Source organism: Hippoglossus hippoglossus, chromosome 14 (assembly GCF_009819705.1).
Source record: "Hippoglossus hippoglossus isolate fHipHip1 chromosome 14, fHipHip1.pri, whole genome shotgun sequence".
Lineage (NCBI taxonomy): Eukaryota > Metazoa > Chordata > Actinopteri > Pleuronectiformes > Pleuronectidae > Hippoglossus > Hippoglossus hippoglossus.
Window position 1 is genome coordinate 1853948 of NC_047164.1, and position 23635 is coordinate 1877582.

The window sequence follows — 23635 nt, forward strand, 5'->3', positions numbered from 1 at the left end:
ATCGACGGAAGATTCCACAACTTTGAAAGTCCTGTAGTCCGAACTTCACCAAACTGAAAACTGAAGCCTTTCTGACAATAAGGCAAAGTTCTCCCAACAGCTCCTTTTGCCTGGAAGTGAAGTTTGTCATATCTTTCTTAGTTTAAAATAATCATCTGGATTACCTCAGCCAGATTGAACTCATAGGGCCGAGCAGTACAGCTGTATATACACTTACATCACTTTGAAAACATGAATTTGTGATTGTCAGCTTTGGCTTAGATGCTTTTAATTAACGCTAGGTTGCTATAGCAACAAACAACCCTGACTTTAGTACAAACTGTCTTCATCCAAGTCGTCAGCCTGTTGGACTTACGATTCTGTCCACCTGAAGAATGCAAGTCCACTTTTCACACTAGTTTGGTCTCCACCTGCTGATAAGAAATATATCTGGTGATCGACTCCACTTTCCTCCGGAGTGGGCTCATGTTTTCATGTCCCTGTTTGATGCTGGGTGGGTTCACAGTGGGTTCTATCAGAGCTTGTTCTGCTGAAACCATAAAATAAAACTGTGCTGAGACCGAACTCTACAGTAAATGAACCAATAAACCAGAACACTGATTCACGAGAGGCTCTGACGAGCTGAGATTTCTCTCTGGATTATCACCAGCAACACGCTTCACATTTCCATCATTTCATTCAATAAATGAATAATGCCGACTGCTGTTATTATAGAATATTAACATCATGCATCAGCACTTCACGACAATAATGTGGTTTGAATTGGACAGACACAAAAGAGCGATTTTAACACGACTAAATACAACAAGTAAGAAAAACAACAATCTGAAGCAATGAAAAACAGGGAGGGGACAGAAATACCAGAATTCCTTTGTCTCCCACTTTTCTGTTTAAAGACTAAAATCAGATTGTGTTGATGCTGCAGCTGTTTTATTCTTCTCCGGCTCGGATGAAGTGATTATTATCAACATGCTGAAGGAATAAAGTTTGGAGAGCGATGCAGCCAAGAGGAGGTTGTAACGGCCTATTTCAGCCTAGCACTTCCTAGGTCCTTAGCGTCCGTAGCCCTATCGTCGAGTGTACAAAGTCAAAGTATTTAGCCCGTTTGCTCAGAGGAGGATTCACGGTTGGAGACGCTTTAAAGGCGACAAACAAGAGAGTGATCAATTCTCAGGGTTTGTCTCGGCAAAATCCGGTTACACATAGGTTATGACTCTACACCGACAGATAAGCTATCACTCTTAAGGAACGAGGGGTTTTACAGGATTACGGTAGCTGGAGTTGTTGTACTGGGCCAGTCCTGGCACAGTCCTAGGCCTGTAAGCGTCTTACTTCCTAGTGTTTCACAATGTTCAATCCGCTGCTCATCGCGGAAGACTCCTAGTGAGTCCCATACCTCATAAAACACAGTTAAGGTGACCAGGTACCCGTGGATACCCCCTCTTCAGACAGACGTCTCTGGCGTAGACAAGCGTGGGTCCCAAGGAGGCAACTGGCTAGAAAGTTTTGTGACTGTTACACAATGGGTAACAGCAAATTTATTTAGAAATGCAAAAAGATACAGATTTTCCTGTGCTAACAAACTCTTAAGTCGAGTTCTATCGCTTCAGTTCTTATAAGTGATTTCAAGTTGAAAAATAAAGTCAGTTCCTCGGTGAGGTTCTGAGATGCACACAGAAAGAGCAGAGGGAAGAAGGGGGGGGGGGGGGGGGGCTGCTCAAAATGTCACAGTGGTTATATCCTGTCTGTGGCCGGATGTCACGACCTAATAGGGTACAATGACTTTTTTCGATGCTCACACAACATGAGCAGGATGAGATGCAGGGTCATACAAAGAATACAATATGTAAGCTAGAGTGCTGAGCAAAGGGTCAAGTGCTGAACTATAATTCCCACAGGATGTACGATAGCGAGCAAAAAAGGAGACGAGGACATTTTTCACGGTGAAGGTACTTTCGAACATGTATTGCACTTCTGCTTGTGGTTTTAAGAGCACACGTACATGGAACATTCACACATAGCTCAGCATTTATGCAACAGTGTGTGTGTGTGTGTGTGTGTGTGTGTGTGTGTGTGTGTGTGTGTGTGTGTGTGTGTGTGTGTGTGTGCGCTCGTAGACAGCACAGGTAACATTAGCCATAATCGCAACAATTGTCCCCCCCCCTGTGCAGTGCTGAGTTTGGTGAAATTTGGACATTCGATTCATCCAATGTGAATAAAAATTGAACAAAAAAGCGAGTAATAAAGCTAATTCAGGTTGATTTCATGGAAAAAAGTGATAAATCAGTGAATCAATGTTAATTACTCGGTAGGATTAACATGTTTTTGTATGATTTTCAGGTTTCATTTAACAATGCCTCTCCCCACAGAAAACCATCAGCACAGAACAAGGTGTAGCAGGGTCTCGCAAGACAAGTGCAAGAGCAGAGAGAAAAGAGTTCTTGTTTGAACCATCTTCACGGCAACAAGGTGCAGCTCAGAGTCAACAGGTCAGAGTCAACAGGTCAGAGTCAACTGGTCAGAGTCAACTGGTCAGAGTCAACTGGTCAGAGTCAACTGGTCAGAGTCAACGGGTCAGAGTCAACGGGTCAGAGTCAACAGGTCAGAGTCAACGGGTCAGAGTCAACGGGTCAGAGTCAACGGGTCAGAGTCAACGGGTCAGAGTCAACTGGTCAGAGTCAACGGGTCAGAGTCAACGGGTCAGAGTCATGTGGTCAGAGTCAACTGGTCAGAGTCAACTGGTCAGAGTCAACTGGTCAGAGTCAACGGGTCAGAGTCAACGGGTGAGAGTCATGTGGTCAGAGTCAACTGGTCAGAGTCAACTGGTCAGAGTCAACGGGTCAGAGTCAACGGGTCAGAGTCAACTGGTCAGAGTCAACTGGTCAGAGTCAACTGGTCAGAGTCAACTGGTCAGAGTCAACGGGTCAGAGTCAACGGGTCAGAGTCAACGGGTGAGAGTCATGTGGTCAGAGTCAACTGGTCAGAGTCAACTGGTCAGAGTCAACGGGTCAGAGTCAACAGGTCAGAGTCAACTGGTCAGAGTCAACTGGTCAGAGTCAACAGGTCAGAGTCAACGGGTGAGAGTCATGTGGTCAGAGTCAACAGGTCAGAGTCAACTGGTCAGAGTCAACTGGTCAGGCAACAGCTGGTGAAGATTCCGAGAGCCATGCCGGTGAAGAAGATGATTACAAGGCCTCCTCTGTGAGATTTCCTACCCGAACCAAACAGCCGATCCATCCTCCTTGTTCAAGAATCCAGCCCAGGAGATTATTTTTGAAAAAGTCCACAGTCCAATTCTGGATCACCATCACTGACTGAGACAGAGTCATCACCATTCTGTCTGCCATTCTGTCTGCCATTCTGTCTGCCATTCTGTCTGCCATTCTGTCTGCCATTCTGTCTGCCATTCTGTCGGCTCTTCTGCCTGCCGCACTGCCAACAACATAGAGTAATCTAGCAATCTTCTCCCAGGTGATGCCATCCTGAAACATGTTGTTAAACAGCTGATTCAACATAGCCTCTAACTTCTTCTTGGCCCCTTCCATTCTGCCCTGCTTGAAGATTTGTGCAAGCGCACCTATTGCATCTTGGATCTCCTCGTCATCATTTAATTTGTCACCAACTTTGCAGATCATTGCGCACAGCTCCTTCACACGCTCTACCTCCTGCTCATTCTTTACTTCCACAGCATCGGGGGTGAGGGACGGGTCGTCCTCTAAGGTTAAGTCTTTCAGCTCCTCCTCAATGACCATCTTGATCAGGGCCTCTCCTATCCTCTCAACAGAATCCTTGCCTCCACACGCCATGGTTAAAAAGTAAAAGCTTTTTGACAAAAAAACTTCAAGAGAAACTTCTTCAGAGACTCTGCTTCTCTTCAGTGACGCTTAACAACTGTTCTTAACGGTCCAGTCGGCGGAGGTGTGTGTGTGTGTGTGTGTGTGTGTGTGTGTGTGTGTGTGTGTGTGTGTGTGTGAGTGTGAGTCATGGGTCAGATAAGGCGGGTTTCTGGGATCCAGATCAACTTTCTGTTTCACTAAAATAGAAACCAGTTTGATTCCCAGTTGGATTAACCCTCCACTGTTTAATATTGTGCAATAAAAGCTGCATTTTTCTGATTGAATGCAAAAACTCATGTGATGGAAAATTCCACTGATCAATGTCTTACTACTGTTTTGACTATTTTCTGTGCACTTAGCTGAAGTAACCTCAAAGTTCATGCCCGTACTTGTTGATTTCACCTCCTGTTGGTGCATTCCTGTGCAACTGGGTGCACAGGAATTCTGTAGCCAGTGATGACAGGAAGCAGATGTTTCCTGTCTGCTTTCTGTCTTGTTTCCTGTTCATCACATTGTATAAAAAACTTGTTCCTGTGTCCCATGTTTTCCCACTCCCCGTGTTCTGTTTCCTGTTTTATTTTGTAGTTTCTGCTTCCTGTGTTTTTTCTTTCTTCACTTCCTGTCTTGGTCCTGTTTCCCGCCCTTGTGATTGGCTGCACCAGTCCTCATGTGTTCCACCTGTGTTCAATAGCCCCTCCCCCTCCCCTGTGTATATAAGTCTCTGTGCTTGTCCTGGTCGGTTGGTTGTCGTTAATGCCTCGTCTCCTGTGCTTGTCGTCCTCTGCATCATATCCGTCTCCTGTAAGTTCAGAGGGTTTTCCCCCGTGTGCTCTTTGTTTTTTCAGTTTAGGCTTTTTGAGTTCTCTCTGTTTGACACTTATCCATTAAAAGGACACTTTTAGTTTAAACCTCTGCGTCTTGGATCCACCTGCTCAACAAAACCCTGACAGACGTAACTCATCAAGACAAAAACAGGGTCATTTTAGTTATATTTTTTTAACATTGGACAGTCGAGCGAGCTGTTTAAATAGTTGTGCAGCTTCAACACATTCAATCCAAGTCTTTTTGAGACAAGTATAAATGAAATATGTGAAGTAGGACAGATATGAGGGAACTTTAGAGCCTCAGAGTTACTTACACTTCCCCCATAATCGAAGATGAGGTGAAGAAGCTGAGTTATTCTCACCGGGGTGTTTGTAGTTTGACTTCAATCAGGAGAGACTTGATTTGAAGAATGAACAGAACATGTTGCCAATCACAGAGATTTAATTGATGTGATATAAATAAGAGCATGTTTGGGGCTTAGACCCCCTCGTGATGTCATCACCGTTGAAAGGGGTCATAACAACATACAGGTGCATCTCAATAAATTAGAATATCATGGAGAAGTTCGTTTATTTCGATAATTAAATTCAAAAAGTGAAACTCATATATTATATAGATTCATTACACAGAGTGAACATGACATTTTCTGTGTGGTTGAGACAAAGTACAGCACATGGACACATTACAAACTATACATGAGGCCAAAACATTTGTCCTAAAATAGAGGAAACCCTAATTTTAAAGTGTGGCAGGAATAGCTTTAGATGAATGTTAACATAATTAAGACTGTACAAAGTGTTTTAATGTTTTAAGGCCTTAAATTCTGATAATTTAATTTGAAACCTTTACGTGTTTACAGTGTTTATAATCCACGTCTGACCTGTAGCTTCATACAGACACGAGACTGGCATCAGTATTTTAATTTCCTCCTGTGGAATAAAGCAAAGTTAATGTGATTTGTTGCCATGGACTCAAACATGTTGTGTATTTTTTGTTTTCGGTTTTCAAGGTGGAGGACGACTGAGTTCTTGACACGATGTCAAACTCCACAACAGCTTGAACTCAGTCAAACCTGTCGACCCAGACTGACTGGGGGGTCTGAAGAGTAACCAGCACTCCTTAGTCAGGACAATAAGAATCATTTCAATAGTCTTATCTATTTATATCCTTTTAGAGACATTGTGCTACTGCTCATCTTTTGCTATTTTATCATATCAAATAATCAAAGTTCAAAGTGTTTTATTTGTCATATATACAGTCCTGTACAATGAAATTCTTACTTTGCCTTGTGCTCCAAAACCCCTGCTATTAGAGTTATAAAAAGTAAAAAATAAAATAAACATATCAACGTGAAAACAGTATAAATATGTGAAGGATAGTTGTGTTTAGGTACAGTCCAGGGTGGTGTCAGGGAGTGTTCAACAGTCTGATGGCAGTTGGATAAAAGCTGCCCGAACACAGTCCGTGTTGGTGGGGGGGGGGCGACGCCTGCAAGCTGGTTCAGGCAGCCAACTCGAGCTGCGCTGCTCCAATCATGTGACGTACACCATGTGACCTCACCCTCCACAACCATCTATAACACACACCCAGTTTATCAGGTGGTCTATTTAACCTGAGAGAAATCCCCCCCCCCCCCCCCCCCCCCCCCCAGCCTCCACCTGTAGGCTCCAAGGGGGGTACAAGGACTGCTCATCACTCCCATCATTCCTGTGTAATCATATGGGGGGGAGTGATTAAGTTGGAGCCTAGACGCCAAACACATAAAACCTGTTCTATTGCTGCAATAAACATTTGAGTGTGAGTTGTCTGACTGAAACATATTTACAGGTAAACTTAGCCATCATCACAACAATCCCCCCCCCCCCCTGAGAAATGTGGCAGGAGCGCCACTGTTCAACTTTATTATCAAACTCAAACTATCAAGACACTGATGACATCACATCTTGTGATAGTTGAAATAGTGAATGAATAAAAATTGAACAAAAAAGCGACGATTGGAATTTTTTATTTCACACAAACACTTCAAAGATGATGATCTCCATCAAAGTAAAAGCACAACATTCATTTGGTTGTAAAGCTTCATATTGATCTGAATTACAGAGCTGGTTCTTTAAGATGATGTCGGTTGATTAACAGACGTCTGAAGCAGCTCACATGCAAAGTATAGAAAATAACAGCAGTTCCTAATCATTAAAGTTATATAGGCCACAAACGTGAACAGTAATAAAGCAAATTCAGGTTGATTTCATGGAAAAAAGTGATAAATCAGTGAATCAATGTTAATTACTCGGTAGGATTAACATGTTTTTGTATGATTTTCAGGTTTCATTTAACAATGCCTCTCCCCACAGAAAACCATCAGCACAGAACAAGGTGTAGCAGGGTCTCGCAAGACAAGTGCAAGAGCAGAGAGAAAAGAGTTCTTGTTTCAACCATCTTCACGGCAACAAGGTGCAGCTCAGAGTCAACTGGTCAGAGTCAACTGGTCAGAGTCAACTGGTCAGAGTCAACAGCTCAGAGTCAACTGGTCAGAGTCAACGGGTCAGAGTCAACTGGTCAGAGTCAACTGGTCAGAGTCAACGGGTCAGAGTCAACGGGTCAGAGTCAACGGGTCAGAGTCAACGGGTCAGAGTCAACGGGTCAGAGTCAACTGGTCAGAGTCAACTGGTCAGAGTCAACGGGTCAGAGTCAACGGGTCAGAGTCAACTGGTCAGAGTCAACTGGTCAGAGTCAACTGGTCAGAGTCAACTGGTCAGGCAACAGCTGGTGAAGATTCCGAGAGCCATGCCGGTGAAGAAGATGATTACAAGGCCTCCTCAGTGAGAGCTCATGGCAGAGCCAAACAGCGGATCCATCCTCCTTGTTCAAGAATCCAGCCCAGGAGATACTTTTTGAAAAAGTCCACAATCAAATTCAGGATCGCCTTCACTGATTGACACAGATCCATCCATGACTGACGCAGAGCCGTCACCATTCTGTCTACCATTATGCCTACCACCCTGCCAACAACATAGAGTAAACTAACAATCTTCAACCAGGTGATGCCATCCTGAAACATCGTTTTAAACAGCTGATTAAACACAGCCTTAAACGTCTTGTTGGCCTCTTCAATTCCGCCCCGATTGAGGATTGATGCAATCCTCTTTATACCATCTTGGATCTCCTCGTCATCCTTTACTTTGTCAACAACTTTGTGGACCACTGCGCTCACCTCCCTCTCAAGCTCTTCCTTCTGCTCATTCTTTACTTCCACAGCATCGGGGGTGAGGAACGGGTCGTCCTCTAGGGGTATGTCTTTCAGCTCCTCCTGAATGACCTTCTTGATCAGGGCCTCTGTTATCTTCTCAACAGAATCCTTGCCTCCACACCCCATGGTTAAAAAGTAAAAGCTTTTTGACAAAAAAACTTCAAGAGAAACTTCTTCAGAGACTCTGCTTCTCTTCAGTGACGCTTAACAACTGTTCTTGATGGTCCAGTCGGCGGAGCTGTGTGTGTGTGTGTGTGCGTGTGTCTGAGAGAGATATCGATGTTAATAGATGAGTCATGGGTTAGATAAGGCTGGTTTCTGTGATACAGATCAACTTTCTGTTTAACTAAAATAACCGGTATACTTATAACTCATAGCCCCCTCCCACAAGGGAAAAGAAGGTATCCATTACCTTCTTTGATGTTTTATTGGGGTGGGATGCATCCTGGCTTCATTTCTGGACAAGACCCCTGGAGTGACTCCTGATGTGAAATCCAAACTGTTTGCGTCGAGAGGCCATAAAGTTAAAGTCCCTGAGCAATAATCATAAACCCTAAGTTTACCCTCTAAAATAAACAATCTTGTCAATCTTCTACATACACGTCTGTTCATCCAATAATCATTACACAAATACAGAATTTCCATTACAGATTTTATGTACAAAATATTCATGAGTGGAATTTTAGTTATATATTTTGTTAACATTGGACAGTCGAGCGAGCTGTTTAAATAGTTGTGCAGCTTCAACACATTCAATTCAAGTCTTTTTGAGACAAGTATAAATGAAATATGTGAAGTAGGACAGATATGAGGGAACTTTAGAGCCTCAGAGTTACTTACACTTCCCCCATAATCGAAGATGAGGTGAAGAAGCTGAGTTATTCTCACCGGGGTGTTTGTAGTTTGACTTCAATCAGGAGACACTTGATTTGAAGAATGAACAGAACATGTTGCCAATCACAGAGATTTAATTGATATGATATAAATAAGAGTACGTTTGGGGCTTAGACCCCCTCGTGATGTCATCACCGTTGATGGCATCTCAATAAATTAGAAAATCATGGAAAAGTTCGTTTATTTCGATAATTAAATTCAAAAAGTGAAACTCATATATTATATAGATTCATTACACAGAGTGAACATGACGTTTTCTGTGTGGTTGAGACAAAGTACAGCACATGGACACATTACAAACTATACATGAGGCCAAAACATTTGTCCTAAAATAGAGGAAACCCTAATTTTAAAGTGTGACAGGAATAGCTTTAGATGAATGTTAACATAATTAAGACTGTACATAGTGTTTTAATGTTTTAAGGCCTTAAATTCTGATAATTTGAAACTTTTACGTGTTTACAGTGTTTATAATCCACGTCTGAACTGTAGCTTCATACAGACACGAGACTGGCATCAGTATTTTAATTTCCTCCTGTGGAATAAAGCAAAGTTAATGTGATTTGTTGCCATGGATTCAAACATGTTGTGTATTTTTTGTTTTCGGTTTTCAAGGTGGAGGACGACTGAGTTCTTGACACGATGTCGAATTCCAGAACAGCTTGAACTCAGTCAAACCTGTCGACCCAGACTGACTGGGGGGTGGAGTCCTTAACAATGGAGTGACACAGATTCATAGATTAACAGGTAAACTTAGCCATCATCGCAACAATTCCCCCCCCGAGAAATGAGTCAGGAGCTGCCACTGTTCAACTCACTTTTACTCTTTAAACTCTTTATCATTGAAGCCTGAAGTTGGAACGAAGCTTTTCTGTGGGATTCACGTGCTTTTCAATGTAAACCAGAGATTTTTATTGGACTGAAAACAAAAGAAAAAGAAACTGATGCGTTCGTTAAGTTTTTTTGTTAGTCATTTCCTCATATTTGTGCACCAGACTACTTATTAGTTCATGTATAAATTATTCATGTCTGTCACCGACCCTGGGTCCTTCTGGGTCCTTTCCACTGCTCACATCTGTTATACAAACATACAGATTCCCAGGATTCTTTCTTTATGGGATTGTAAACATATCCCCGTACACCCTTCATCAGTACAGTGAGGTACAGGAGCCAATGGAGCAGGGGCTAGCTCGGAGACGGGCGTTACCATAAGGGCCCATAACTACCAGTGGAATTGAGCCTGTGAAGAAGTTGATCGTTAAATGCAGCATGTGTATCTGGGAGGAAGCTGCAAACAGGAAATGCTTCTGCAGGGGGACTTGAATCCAGAGTAAATCTTTGTTTGTGGTGGCACCTGCCTGTGATGGAGTAAATATCAGACAGTGAATGACTGTGGAAGGGGAACGTGTGTGTGTGTGGGGTGGGGGGGGAGTCGTGTTGAATCAGCCTGTGCAGCCTCAACTCCTGCAGAACGACAGAAAGCAAAGGTAAATACATGCAGAAGTAAACACGCAGCGTGACAGGACGGATAACTGCGAGGCGGCGACAGGAGGAAGAGGAGGAGGGCTGGTTGGACATGTCACCGCGGCGAAGGCCACTGTTGGCCCCCCCCCCCCCCCCGCTCGTCGAGGTGCCATATCTGGAAGAGCGAGTGACAGCGCTCTGCCAGACTCTGCAAACAGAATGGCTCAGCTGGTGTGTGTCGTTCCCCTGCAGCCTAATGGCCCCGGATAATGACTCTGATGCAAAGAAACTGCCGACCACCCACCAGAAGTAATGAGTCAATTGCGCCGCCCTCCCATCAAGTTTATTTATTTCTACTGCGAGAATCCATTACGGCTGCATCTTAGCATCGCTAATGCATCGCACTGCAAACACGGCTGCATGCAAATGATTTACTGTGCAGGGTTTTATTCAGGCTCATACGGGCTGAGTGTTGTTTTGCCCCCAGGTCTGACTTTATAAAAACAAAACTTTTTCGGCCAACTTCCAGAACGTTTCTGTTGAAGCTGGTGATTCCATGTTTTTTGGAAAAAGCCGTAATATCGGATGAATCAATGGGTCTTGATCATAGACTATAAATAAAAATGGACGTAAACTCCGGGTTCTGAAAGTGAAGCCAACCCTGGAACCTGTCTTCTGTGTAGTGACCAGCAGGGGGCGACTCCACTGGTAGTTTCTATAGAAGTCTATAGAAAGTGACTCTACTTCTCACTTTATAACGTCAGTAAACATTCAGGACTTCATGTCTCAGTCTCTAGTTTCAAGTCTTCTTCAAACAGCTGATGTTCATTTAGTGAAATATGATCATTTAGAGTCAAACAGACCATAAAGCACCGGATGTATTCGGGGGGGGGGGGGGGGGGATACCACAGTGTGATTGACAGCTAGTACCGTCCAATGGGTGCAGGTGAAGGTGGGAGTTAAACTTATGGCAGTTCACCAACTCTGTTCTCAGCAGTAACAGAGCACACGTTAGAAAACCAAGTTGCATTTAAACTTTCTGGCCGGCGGTGAGGGCAGAACCAGCTGCTGACACAAACCCTCCGTGGACCAGATCTCCTCATTCTGTGCTGTAGAGATAAAGTTATTATTCTGACCTCACTTGTGTCCTTGTGTGGAGTCCTTGTCGATTTCAGCCAACCTGTTTCTTTTCCCACCATCTTTCCAGGGGAAGTTCCTGAGTTTACAGACGTTTTGCTTCCTGACTCGAGTTTAGAATTCCTCCAGTAAACTACCGCACCATAACTCAACTCGTGTTAGTCTCTGTCCGAGCCCGTCCAAGCCGGAGGAAACGAACCGAGCCCGACCCCGACACAGTGTTTTCCCGGATTACAGACATGTGCGCGAACCTGATCCAAACCCAAACCTCATTTCAAGATTGAGATCGTTGTCCCTGACGTCTCTGCTGGACTCTAACGACCCTTCTACAAAAAGAAACAACAAATTATGAGCAGATTCACATTCAACAGTTCAATAAAACATTTCCTGTCCAAACATCATCCACTTTCAATCAAATCATCCTCATCAACCTCCAGCACCTCGACACTAAGTTACATTAGAGCGGCATTGAAAAAGAAAAAGGCATGAAAGCATTATGAATCCATTACCGTGGTATTCAAAGGGCTTTTAAAAGTAATGTACACCATGAATAAAACATCGCAGGCTTCTCAGTGTTGTTTGCACTCAGCTGCACAAAGGTCACGTCTTTACATGTTAATGGGTGAATGGACTGAAAACAGTGTTTAGTGCGTCACTTCACCTTCAGCTCCGTCAGCCCTTCATCGCTGAAGTGCTCCTCGTCGAGACGATGGAAAGATCAGGTCACCTCTGGGTTTTATCCACCGCGCGGCATCTTCACAGCCGCAGCAGTTTATTAAAGAAGATTTTCCGTTTTCCCACACAGCCGCTCATCCGATCGTTGGCCGAGGTCGGGGTCTTCGTGCTCCGTCCTCCGTCGTTATCGGTCTTTTCATTTTCATTCTCCATCGAACCACGTCAGCTCTTTACCATCGTCAGGCGTCGTCTCTGCGATCGGATCTGCTGCCTCGGCCTCTCCGGGGATTAACACCGACACCTCATTAGGAAGCTGAGTGGATAAAGCGCTGTGGTCTGGCTCATGCAGCGGCTGCAGCTTCAACACACAGGGGTTGTGTTGTGATTGATCATTATGTGTATTTCATGCGTCGCTTCTTCTCAGGTCTGTCAATACAACATAGATTTACAGTAACGACAGAGTAAAGGAAACACTGAGTCTCTCTATTGGTGATCGTCTCACACGTTGGTTCAAAATATCTCAATCATCTTGTTTCTCATCTCATTCTATTCATAAATGTGTTTCACATGTCGTTTCTTCAAATTTTGAGAATCTATATTCAATTTTTAGATTTATATTTGGTTTTAAAACTTTAGCTATGACACCAATGTGTTTATATATGTGTAAAAATATCCTCTAATGAAAGGCTTTCTTCAGGGGGACATTTACAAAATTTACAAAAACAAAACAAGTGTCTCTTCTCGTCTTCGAAGAAAATGAACTCTGGTTCTGGAATAGAAACTGAGAAACGGCGACTCATGGCGATGTGATCTGGACGATTAACCTGAAGCCAAAGTCGCCGGATCGTTGTGCAGTTCACTCTCCATGTCCCGATTATTCACCTGCTGGAAAACAAGCTGGAGGAGACAACGTGACGTCTTTGAGGATTTCACACATAGTAACATTAACAAAACCAGGACGGGAGTAACAAGGACAAACCAGGGTTCAGTTACTGTTGACTTACGTCTCTGAGCCAAACGTCCAAACTGGGACATTAAAGTTTTACTCTCCTCTAACTCACTGTTTGACCACAAGAGTCTGGTTTTGAATTGTCACAGAAGGAAAAGTCCAGATTGTCCTGATGTCAACACAACTCATTTCACTGTTTACACTTTTCCAACGGCGTCTAAATGCTGAAAAGGCCTGTTGGACAAAAAGGACGCGTCCGATATTCACGTTTTAACGTTTTCCGTTTCCTCTGCACCGCCCTGACTCAGCTCTTCATTAGTAAACAGATGTTTCATCTTCAGAAAATCCCCCATGTTTTGTATTTCTTGAACGTGCTTCACTCTCTGTGTGTTTTCGCTGATAACAGCACTGCCCCGTGTTCACCACCACTTTTAATCAGATGCACCTTCCAGCGGAATGCGGCCCGCTCATTAGCATTCACCGCCATCACCTCGCTGCACCGCCGGCCGCTCTCGTTCCCACTCGCAGCGCTGTCTTCTTCACTGTAGGATATGATACATAATGCATGTGCTCCAATGACTCCCATCTCGCTCTCCCTCTCTCTCCTCCTCTGTCTCCCCCCCCTCCTGTGGTCCGATGCGAGCGAGGGGGGGTAAAGGACGTTAGCAGAGAGAAAAAGATAAATTTCCCTGCAAACCCCCCCCCCCGATGAAACGACCTCGTCCCCGTGTGAGCGGAAACATATCAGCAAATATATAAATTACCTTTATGCAAATGTTGTTTATGTCGGTTTAACTTAATCTGTGATAAACAGCAGAGGACGAGGTGATAATAAAAATAATCCTGGGAGAAAAAACCAGAAAGTTGAGATGTTGATGTGAAACAAACAGAGTTGAGGCCGAGTGTTGACATGAAGAAGCTTCGAAGGGAATAAATGAGGACGTTGCTCTTAAGGCGACAGTTTGTTGTTGAAGAGTAATTCAGTTTGATTTGTCAATATCATGAGGAAACGTATCTGGAATAGAAACATGGAAATAAAGAAAATGTACCGAACTGCCCACGTCTTGTTTAACCACTGACCTGTTGGACTTGATAAATCTGTACAGTGCAAAAACAGGTGTGTGTGTGTGTGTGTGTGTGTGTGTGTGTGTGTGTGTGTGTGTGTGTGTGTGTGTGTGTGTGTGTGTGTGTGTGTGTGTGTGTGTGTGTGTGTGTGTGTGTGTGAAGCTGAAAGGTCAAAGTCGACGATGCCATAGTCTGAAAAACACATTTTCCAAGATATCCCCTGAAATAACATCGAAAAGCTTCTATTGATCAGAAGATGATGTCATTAAAAAATGGTGTATCTGCATCTTTTAAGATCGAGAATAATAATTTATGATCATCTGATAGAAATGACGTCCTACACTGCAACCAATAGCATCAAAGACACGATCTGCAGCTTATTTAAATGAACCAATCATTTGTCATCATACGATGTGAATTATGACGTCGTTGTGAATTGGAATTATCACAATCTGCTTTTCAAACGGACTCAGACTCACGTTCAGCTGCTGCACATGTTTTCCGTCTGTTTGTATTTGTAACGACTGTGAAGCTGATTTGAAACAGTTCAGTCTCTCCTGTTGTTGTTGTCGTTGTTGTTGTTGATTTTTCTCACATCATTAAGAAGGGGAGTTATTTCAGCTGCTGATTTGATTGACAGCCCCTGATCTCATCCGTCAATCTCTCCTCTAACGTTCCCTCATGTTCTCCTCACATCTCCGCTCGGCAAATCTCGAGCAGAGCAGCTCAACTCCCCTCAGATTGTCAAATCCATTACCTCTGTTTACTTCTTCTCTCCTCCTCCTCCTCCTCCTCCGACTCGCTGCCCCTCTCTTCTGCTGTTTCCCGGCCTTCGCAGCGCTTCCCTCTAAATAAACCTCATCAATCTGCTGGAACAACACAAGCCTGCACAGTCTTCAGAGATGGTCCACATCATGCTCCGCTGCGCCTCAGACACCGCTCAGCCAAACGCCCGGAGGTTGGGATTCAGACACACGGTTTGGCTCGGTGAAATAATTCTCTGACAGATGACGGAGCGCGAGTTTCAGGCCCAGAAAGCTCAGTCGGAGGCTTTGACCTGTATAACAAACCCGATCTGCCGGAGGATGTTACAGACGGAGACATTACACTGTTCACAGAGGACGTCAGGTTGAAACTACACCAGGAAACCAGTTAGTGGTTAAAAGCTGAGCAAAGTAGCAATAAAACAGATACGAAGAATTAAAATGACTAATATTACATAAAATGTACTAAAAACTCTACATACTCCCTCAGTAAATGATACACATTAAAGTACTAGAATACACAGTAAAGTACTAATAAACTAATAAATAATAAACTGCTCCATTTCCTGTTTTACCTGCGTCCTCGTGAGATGACGTGAGATCAGGTGATTGATCCACTGGCATCATGAACTGGAGATCAGAGAACATCTGTGAAGTTTCCACCACATGTTCCCGGTGCAGGCTTCAACATCTGGGAGGGTTTTAACGCTGAGACACCAAAGATCAGAAAAAACACTCGTGTGGATTCCTTTTTTTTTTTAAAGACTTGCTTGAACGTTCAGGTGTAAAGAATCAAATCAGCAGGATCACATTTAACAAATCTGCTCATTCAAAACATTTCAGTTTGACTCTGAATTCAAGGTTTTATGATTCCACTTCCTGAACAGAGAGGAAAGGAAAAAGAAGAGGAAGTGGTGGAAGATACAAAGACCTGCAGTTTCCTTTGAAATGTCCAGCTGAACTCAAACAGCCAGAAAAATACGCTGGACCTAAAATATCAGAAATCTGCAGAAAAAAAGGAATCACGCAGTGAATATTAATTATGAATACAATCTGTATGCAGTGTTTTAGTTGCAGCTGCAGGGAGTTTAACCCTCTGTGGTTTTTCTCTGTGTCGTTGTGCACGAAGCAACACAAAGAATAACAGCATCACTTTTACAACCTGAGTCTTTTCTCCAGATTACCAGAGAGCGATGGAGAAGCAGGCCGGAGCTCAGACTGGTTTCTGTGAAGTGTTGGACCTGTGACCTTTCTCCTCGGAGGAAATCTCTGCTGCTGATCCTGGATTCAGTGTCTCAGGCTTTGATATCTGTTCCTCCAACAATTACCCTGGACCCAAAGTTTTCCACTTAATTTCTCTAGGTTCGTTAAGGAGACTCTACATGAGAGAAATGATTCCTGCAGCCACATTGTTGAGGATCCTCTGTTTGGTTTCATTTCTCTAATGCACCTCCAGGGAAACTGTGTTTGGAACAAAACTGGTTCCACATAACTCAAATATAACCGAAATAAAATGCACAAGCAAATAAAGAAATCAGAAAAAGAGCAAATTTGGACACAGATCAAATCCATAAAGAATCCATGACAGAAAAAAGACACGATTTTCATTATGGAAACAGTAGAATGGCACTTTGAGAACTTGTAGTTGAACTTGAGGATAATGCACGATCTCTTTTCCACAGTTTCATAACGAACCATTTTTTAAACCTACTCATAATAACAGATCTGTGAATTGGTCTCTTGGTCCGTTGCTGTGCTGTAAAGTTCTATCTGCGACACTATCATCCGCAGAGTCAAAAATAATGTAGCATAACTTCTGTGAACTTTAATTTCAAGTTACAGTCGAACACCTGATTCGCTCCAGAAACCGAATCCACTCCCTCTGACGAACGAGAGTCAAATATCCCGTTCAACGAATCTTTCCTGTCTTTGTGTTTTTCCCGGTGGAGTCGGTGCAGAGCTGCTCTGTCCTCTCACGGACACTCACTCCTGGAAAGTGGCTCCTGCTAAACTCATTATCATTCATTTCATGCAGGAGAGACAGAGAGAGGTGAAGAGACGGGAAAGAATCAGACTTTATTGATCCGAAAGGAAATTCATCTGCAACCGGTTCTTACGCACACGTTCAAACGCTCGGTGGTTCGATGTCCGACACCTCAGATTCACATAAATGGATCAGCACGAGAAGCGGGGAAATACAACAAGACGAATGCGACAGTTTGTAAAGACAAATAAGAAATATAAAGAAATAAGAAAAGAGTGTGGGAGTCATTTAAAATGAGTGGTGGGGGTGTTTAGTGGCCTGATAGCAGAGGAAATAAAGGACTGAGAGAAGAAGTTTGTTCTGTGGGGACGTTACAGCAGCAGCCTGAGGCCATTACACTGAATTCACTGCACAACATGGATGATTATTCTCTCTGGAACCAACGAGAGAAACACGTCCTCCAATTATCTCAGAGCAAACTTCCATCTGGACTCTCCCTCCCCGTCCCATTAAACTATTAAACCATTAAACCATTAAAGCAGCACACAACATAAAAATGACAAAAACATGGAATCGGGGACGACAGAGGAGGGTGGACCAGTGGTGCAGCGGTTTACGCTGTCACCTCTCAGTATTAATGTTCTCTGTTCGATCCCCAGTTTCTCCCGGGCCTCCCTGTGGTGTGCTCGACTTTAAACTCCTCTGCCCAGACTGACACCGACGGGCTGTCGGCCGGGATCAGATCCAGCTCCAGGTTTTGATTCATTATCACAACATTTCACAAAAGAGATGGAAAGAGATGTGAGAGATGCTGGAAGTCCGTCCAAGTTGGTCTGTTTACAGAGAGAGTTTGTAACATTCAGGATTCTTAGTTCTGCCAATGAGATGAAGTTTTAACCCCCGTCTGTCCGGTAGTTAGTTAGTTAGTTAGTTAGTTAATTTGTTTATTTGTCCACAGGATTAAACAGATTTCCACTTGACTTGGTTAAAGGACCTGGGTCTAGAAAGAACTCGTTATAGTTTGGAGCGGATCTTGACACAGAAAACACTTTGAATATTATAAAATGAGAACACATTTGATATAAAACACACATTAATAATAACAACGAGTCGATAATTGGCCTATATGATGATTTTCAAGACGAGTTTCTTCGCTGCAGCCTCTTCACCACACTTACTTTTAGGATCCTTGAAAAAACATAATTCGTTTTTCCTATTTGAGAAGAGATTTATCCCTATAAGAGAACATCCAGGGCCAATAAAACAATGGGAGAGAATGAACCATTATCCCAGCGTTTTAATTCCCTGAATCTAACCTCACATGTTGTAGAAATGTTAAACATCTCAGCTCGTGTCTCATTCTGGCAGATTTACCTCTGAACCACATCCTGCGTGTGGTCGTACACACTGACACACAAACAGCACACACACGCTCCTGTTTGTTCCACGAGGCACTGAAGTCCAGGTCTGGTCATAATCTCGCTGCAGCCGATGAAGCATCTTCTGAGGTTAAAGTGTCGACGGCCCCCCGGGGCGACTTCAATCTGCCGCCGTGCTACTGGAGCGCAGGAAGCTTCACCTCCACACAGTGTAATCTTCAGTGGGATCCACAGACCGACTGCTCTCCCAGCAGCACCAGTGCATCCACCAGCACGTTACAGACGCCTGATGCTGTCACTTAGTGCCCAGCGGAGCAGTGACTTCAAATTCAGCCTGAAACTTCAGGTGATTCGTCTCAGTTAGCGACAAATCTTCTGTTCGGTAGTGTCCGTGTGATTTCTCCTGAAATCATCTGGAGAGGCTGAATGTGAGAACACAAAATGTCTGAGGCAGTTGCTGAAGAAATTCTCCTGAACTTTTCCTGCAGCCTCCGAGTAAAATGTCAGAGTGAGAACATGTGAGAAAACAGCAGGAAGCTTCCCAGTGAGCGAGTGGACGTGTTGATGAGGTTTCTAACACGTAGAAGACGAAGACGTCAACTTGGAAAGACGAGGAGACCACATGTTCCTGTTGTTGTGAACGAGTCGGACCCGACAACCTGCTGCTGCTGCTTCACAAGGACAAACACCAACTACACAACATGTCCAGAAACTGTTTTCCAGAGTTCATGTGTGGAGAAAACACACAGTTTACGACATGAGAGAGGAAAGAGGAGTTCGCATTGCATCATGGGAGATCCCCCAACAATCCCCCACCTACCCACACACACATAAAGGTTTAGATTTCAAAGTGAGGACATGTAAGTCGTGAGATATTCGTGTGTGACTCTTCTTTACTGCAGCAGCGTCACTGTGACCTTTCAGCAGAGACGTTAGTAGAAACAGCTCCAGGTTTATCAGTGTGTGCTTGAGTTTTAAACTGATGCACATTAACGGATGAGACTCATTACACTGTGTGCTCCTGCTCCTGCTCCTGCTCCTGCTCCTGCTGCTGCTCCTGCTCCTGCTCCTGCTGCTGCTGCTGCTGCTGGTCCTGCTCCTGCTCCTGCTCCTGCTCCTGCTGCTGCTGCTGCTGCTGCTCCTGCTCCTGCTCCTGCTGCTGCTCCTGCTCCTGCTGCTGCTGCTGCTCCTGCTCCTGCTCCTGCTGCTGCTGCTGCTGCTGCTGCTGCTCCTGCTGCTGCTGCTGCTCCTGCTCCTGTTCCTGCTCCTGCTCCTGCTGCTGCTCCTGCTCCTGCTGCTGCTGCTGCTGCTCCTGCTCCTGTTCCTGCTCCTGCTCCTGCTCCTGCTGCTGCTCCTGCTGCTGCTGCTCCTGCTCCTGCTGCTGCTCCTGCTCCTGCTCCTGCTCCTGCTGCTGCTCCTGCTCCTGCTCCTGCTGCTGCTCCTGCTCCTGCTCCTGCTCCTGCTGCTGCTGCTGCTCCTGCTCCTGCTCCTGCTGCTGCTGCTGCTGCTGCTGCTGCTCCTGCTCCTGCTGCTGCTCCTGCTCCTGCTGCTGCTGCTGCTCCTGCTGCTGCTCCTGCTCCTGCTCCTGCTCCTGCTGCTGCTGCTGCTGCTGCTCCTGCTCCTGCTCCTGCTCCTGCTGCTGCTCCTGCTCCTGCTGCTGCTCCTGCTCCTGCTCCTGCTGCTGCTCCTCGTACCCAGATACGTGTTTATCTGAGAGGAGCAGAGCAGGTTATCAGACTCGGGGTAAATGATTTCACCTGTGGCTCTGCAGGTTTATGGATAACTCAAGGTGAGGGGAAATTGAAATTTTAATGATTCAGTTCTACATGCTGCCCTGAGCTGGTTTATGAACATAGATGGGTCAGACGGGGGGGGGTTGTCGTCATGACGATAAATCACAAGGTGTGAAGACGCTGAAGGTGCACGAGGCCACGACTGTTGTTACATTCAGTTGTTCCCTGGGATCTGTTAACTCTGGAAGACGCTCACATAATGAGACAGAGATGTAGGCTTCAGTTAATCTGTTGTAAAACCAAAACCAGGAGCTAAACAAGGCTAAAAAAACCTCAAAGCTCCACGACTTTAGATGAATCTACATTTAATGTGGACTTTGTGCTTCGTGTCTGTTCGAGTTTCCTTCAGCGGTGCGTTGGTGCTGCTGAACAAGATCACAGCTCATAATCCTTTTGTCTGTATTCAGTGACGCTGGGATAATGAAAACCAGTTTAGATTCTCTGGAAGAACACAGACTTCAGGTCTGAGATCAAAATAAATGCACGGGAAATTTCAAGATATGATTGTATACAATGAATATAAGTGTAAACTAAATATTTAGTAGCACTTAAATGTCATTTACTTATAGCACTTTGTAGTTTGTCTTTCTTGAAGAAAATTGTACTTTCTTGATTCTTGTTGTTCTGGGTTTGTTCCTCATGGTTGATGCACTTATTGTGAGTCGCTTTGGATAAAAGCGTCAGCTGAATGAAATGTAATGTAATGTAATGTCTGAGAAAAGGTTTAAGGTCAGAGGCTCGACCTGCTGCACAAACAGAAGATAATTATCAATCAGATAATGTCATAAAAATGTAGAACTGACCTTGTGAGGATGAAGGTCGTCGTGTTTTACATAAAGCTGCTTGTTTGAATCTGGTCCAAGACTCTCGACCTTTAGCAGAAAGACGCTGACTCAGAGAAGAAGAATCTCACTGAAGAACCTGTCGGACGCTTCTTAAAAAGAACGAGTTTCAAAGTTATAGTTTAACCAAGACTTCATTAAACTTTTAGAAAAGTCTTTCAGATCAAACTTTCTGTCCGACAAATGTTTCCCTCTTTCTTTTTCCAGATGGTGCAGGTTAGATACGGTAAAGACTGGAGGAGAATTATGTCTCATCATCAACTCTTCATCACCAACTCTTCATCACCAACTCTTCATCACTAACTCTTCATCACTAACTCTTCATCACTAACTCTTCATCACCAACTCTTCATCACTAACTCTTCATCACGAGAACTGTGAGTCAAAATCTAGAGGAAAGAAAATTAGCACAGTTTGAATCCAAAGAATAATCTGTAACATATTAGTGGAGTGAAATATAGAATCATTTCCTTTTGATGGAGCCATTTGAACATTTCACTCAATGTAAACATCATATAATGTAAAGTTGACATAAGCAGATACAGAATATATAAGATACTGTAAAAAATGTATGTTAAAAAATTAAATACTAGTATTTCATCATCCTAAAGCTCAAACTTCATCTTAAATCAGTGTCTTGTTTGTATTTTTTATTGTATTTCAGTCAAAAATTCCTTAAACTATCTTGTAAGTGATTTTTTTTTTAAAGAAAATATATTTTTCTTTGTATTTTTCTTCATGTTTAAACTTCACATCCGTCACAGCAGCTCAATGAAGCTTTTATTCTGACCCGGTTGTGTTTACGTGGTTTCTACTCGAGCTCAGAACTGGATTGTAAAGTAAAACTGTTGATCTCTGCTCCACACGTCGACTCCCCTCCCCTCTCCTCCTCTTCCCTCTCCTCCCCTCCCCTCTCCTCCTCTTCCCTCTCCTCCTCTTCCCTCTCCTCCCCTCCCCTCTCCTCCTCTTCCCTCTCCTCCTCTTCCCTCTCCTCCCCTCCCCTCTCCTCCTCTTCCCTCTCCTCCTCTTCCCTCTCCCTCTCTCTGCTGCAGCTCCTCTGGGTTGTGATCCTCTGCTCCTTCCCTCTCCTCCTCTTCCCTCTCCTCCTCTTCCCTCTCCTCCCCTCCCCTCTCCTCCTCTTCCCTCTCCTCCTCTTCCCTCTCCTCCTCTTCCCTCTCCTCCCCTCCCCTCTCCTCCTCTTCCCTCTCCTCCCCTCCCCTCTCCTCCCCTCCCCTCTCCTCCTCTTCCCTCTCCTCCCCTCCCCTCTCCTCCCCTCCCCTCTCCTCCTCTTCCCTCTCCTCCTCTTCCCTCTCCTCCCCTCCCCTCTCCTCCTCTTCCCTCTCCTCCCCTCCCCTCTCCTCCTCTTCCCTCTCCTCCTCTTCCCTCTCCTCCTCTTCCCACTCCCTCTCTCTGCTGCAGCTCCTCTGGGTTGTGATCCTCTGCTCCCACAGCCCCTCTGGCTCCCAGTTATCAGTCATTCACTCTCTAATCTCTCGGTCCACATGGCGGAGCGCTGAGTCGGCTGTTGGCCTCTTATCAAAGCTCAGACCCTCTGCCAGGTTACACACCAACACACGTGTAGACACAAATCAGGAGAGCGAGACATGTTAATAGACACGTATGTAAATCATCCAGACCTGTGGTAGCTACACAGGAGATTAGTGGGATGTGGGTTCATAAGGAAGATGGTTGTGTCTGCTGATGACGTCTGTGGACCAGGGGAGACACGTCCTCCTCCAGCAGCTTGTTGCACCTCCCACAACTCTTCTTTGTTTCATAGAAAATACATATTCAAAAAGTTTGTCAGGAAGAAATTCACCGGGATTTGTTTACTGCAGCTTTAAAGAGGAAACACTCAATAGGCACAAAGGAAACATGTTAACATGGTTTTGATTTTCATGGAGGAGGTCGATTTTAAAGGTTCATTGTGTAGGATTTTGTGACCTCTAGTGGTGATGTTTCAAATTGCAGCCAAATGAAAACCCTTCGTCTGACTCCAACACTTCAAATAATAAATGCTTCAGGTAATAAATGCAAAAAGCACAACGACGTGGCGGTTGAATATGACGTAGCTGTTCTTAGTAGGAAGTGATCTGACAGTGACGATGTTCGCCCGCCTGAGAACAAGCTGCTCCGATGTGAGATCGATGATTTTTCACGTCGATGGAAACAAAGCTTGACTCCAGATTTTAAATCCAGGGCTTTGTCCGACGCTGCAAAGCTGCTGAGCCGGGAAGAAAAACGCAGGACAACAGAATCTGCAACAATCAAAATGTTAAATCCCTCAGCAGCATCGTCGTGGTCACGATTATCAATCAGCTCTCAGACCAGCAGAGTCGTCACGTCTGTGTGACGGAGTTTCACAATAAGAGTTTGAAAAGTTCTCCTGCGTGTTTGAAGCTTTGGAGAAACAGGTTTACAGGAAATTACAAAGTCAGATATAAAAAACAATCGTTTCACTTGTTCGTAGTCTATAAATAAAGATGGACGACATGACGGCTCCCGAAGGGTGAAGCCACATTATCTGACTCGCCCCCTGGTGCCTGGCTGCCCTATAGGCCACGCCTCCTCCAGGTTGGCTGATGGGACGTGAACCAAAGTAAAAACTCAAAATACCAATTTCTATTCAATTCATTTCTAGATATTGGGAGGAAGTGGGGACACATGACACATCGTTCATCCAGGCGTTTATATATTTTATATTGTGTCCATCTTGTTTCTTGACATCACAGAAATTAGATTGGAAAATAAAGACGATAAGATTATCGGTTTATGAGATAT

At 44.4% G+C, this 23635-nt stretch overlaps 1 protein-coding gene and 1 long non-coding RNA gene across 5 annotated transcripts; one reads left to right on the forward strand and one right to left on the reverse strand.

The window, feature by feature from the left end:
* Positions 1 to 1529: 1529 nt before the first annotated feature.
* LOC117774595 lies at positions 1530 to 2224 on the forward strand. The gene is made up of 2 exons (XR_004616106.1): positions 1530 to 1870; positions 1926 to 2224. It is a non-coding gene; the product is annotated as an uncharacterized LOC117774595 (long non-coding RNA).
* Positions 2225 to 3152: 928 nt separating this feature from the next.
* LOC117774594 (apoptosis regulator BAX-like) lies at positions 3153 to 8177 on the reverse strand. Of its 4 annotated transcripts, none has more exons than XM_034607133.1 (3): positions 7600 to 8177; positions 5216 to 5226; positions 3153 to 3330 (listed from the first exon to the last, which is right to left on the reverse strand). In XM_034607133.1, exons 1-3 carry the CDS (start codon positions 8032 to 8034, stop codon positions 3186 to 3188), a joined length of 591 nt encoding a protein of 196 aa, XP_034463024.1. In that variant the 5' UTR covers positions 8035 to 8177; the 3' UTR covers positions 3153 to 3185. The 4 variants fall into 4 exon arrangements, with proteins under 4 accessions (XP_034463024.1, XP_034463026.1, XP_034463027.1 ...); XM_034607136.1 differs by lacking the exons at positions 3153 to 3330; positions 5216 to 5226 and adding an exon at positions 6652 to 7129 and having other exon boundaries at positions 7422 to 7609; positions 7643 to 8176; XM_034607135.1 differs by lacking the exon at positions 5216 to 5226 and having other exon boundaries at positions 3153 to 3338; positions 7651 to 8177.
* Between the last annotated feature and the right edge of the window lie 15458 nt (positions 8178 to 23635).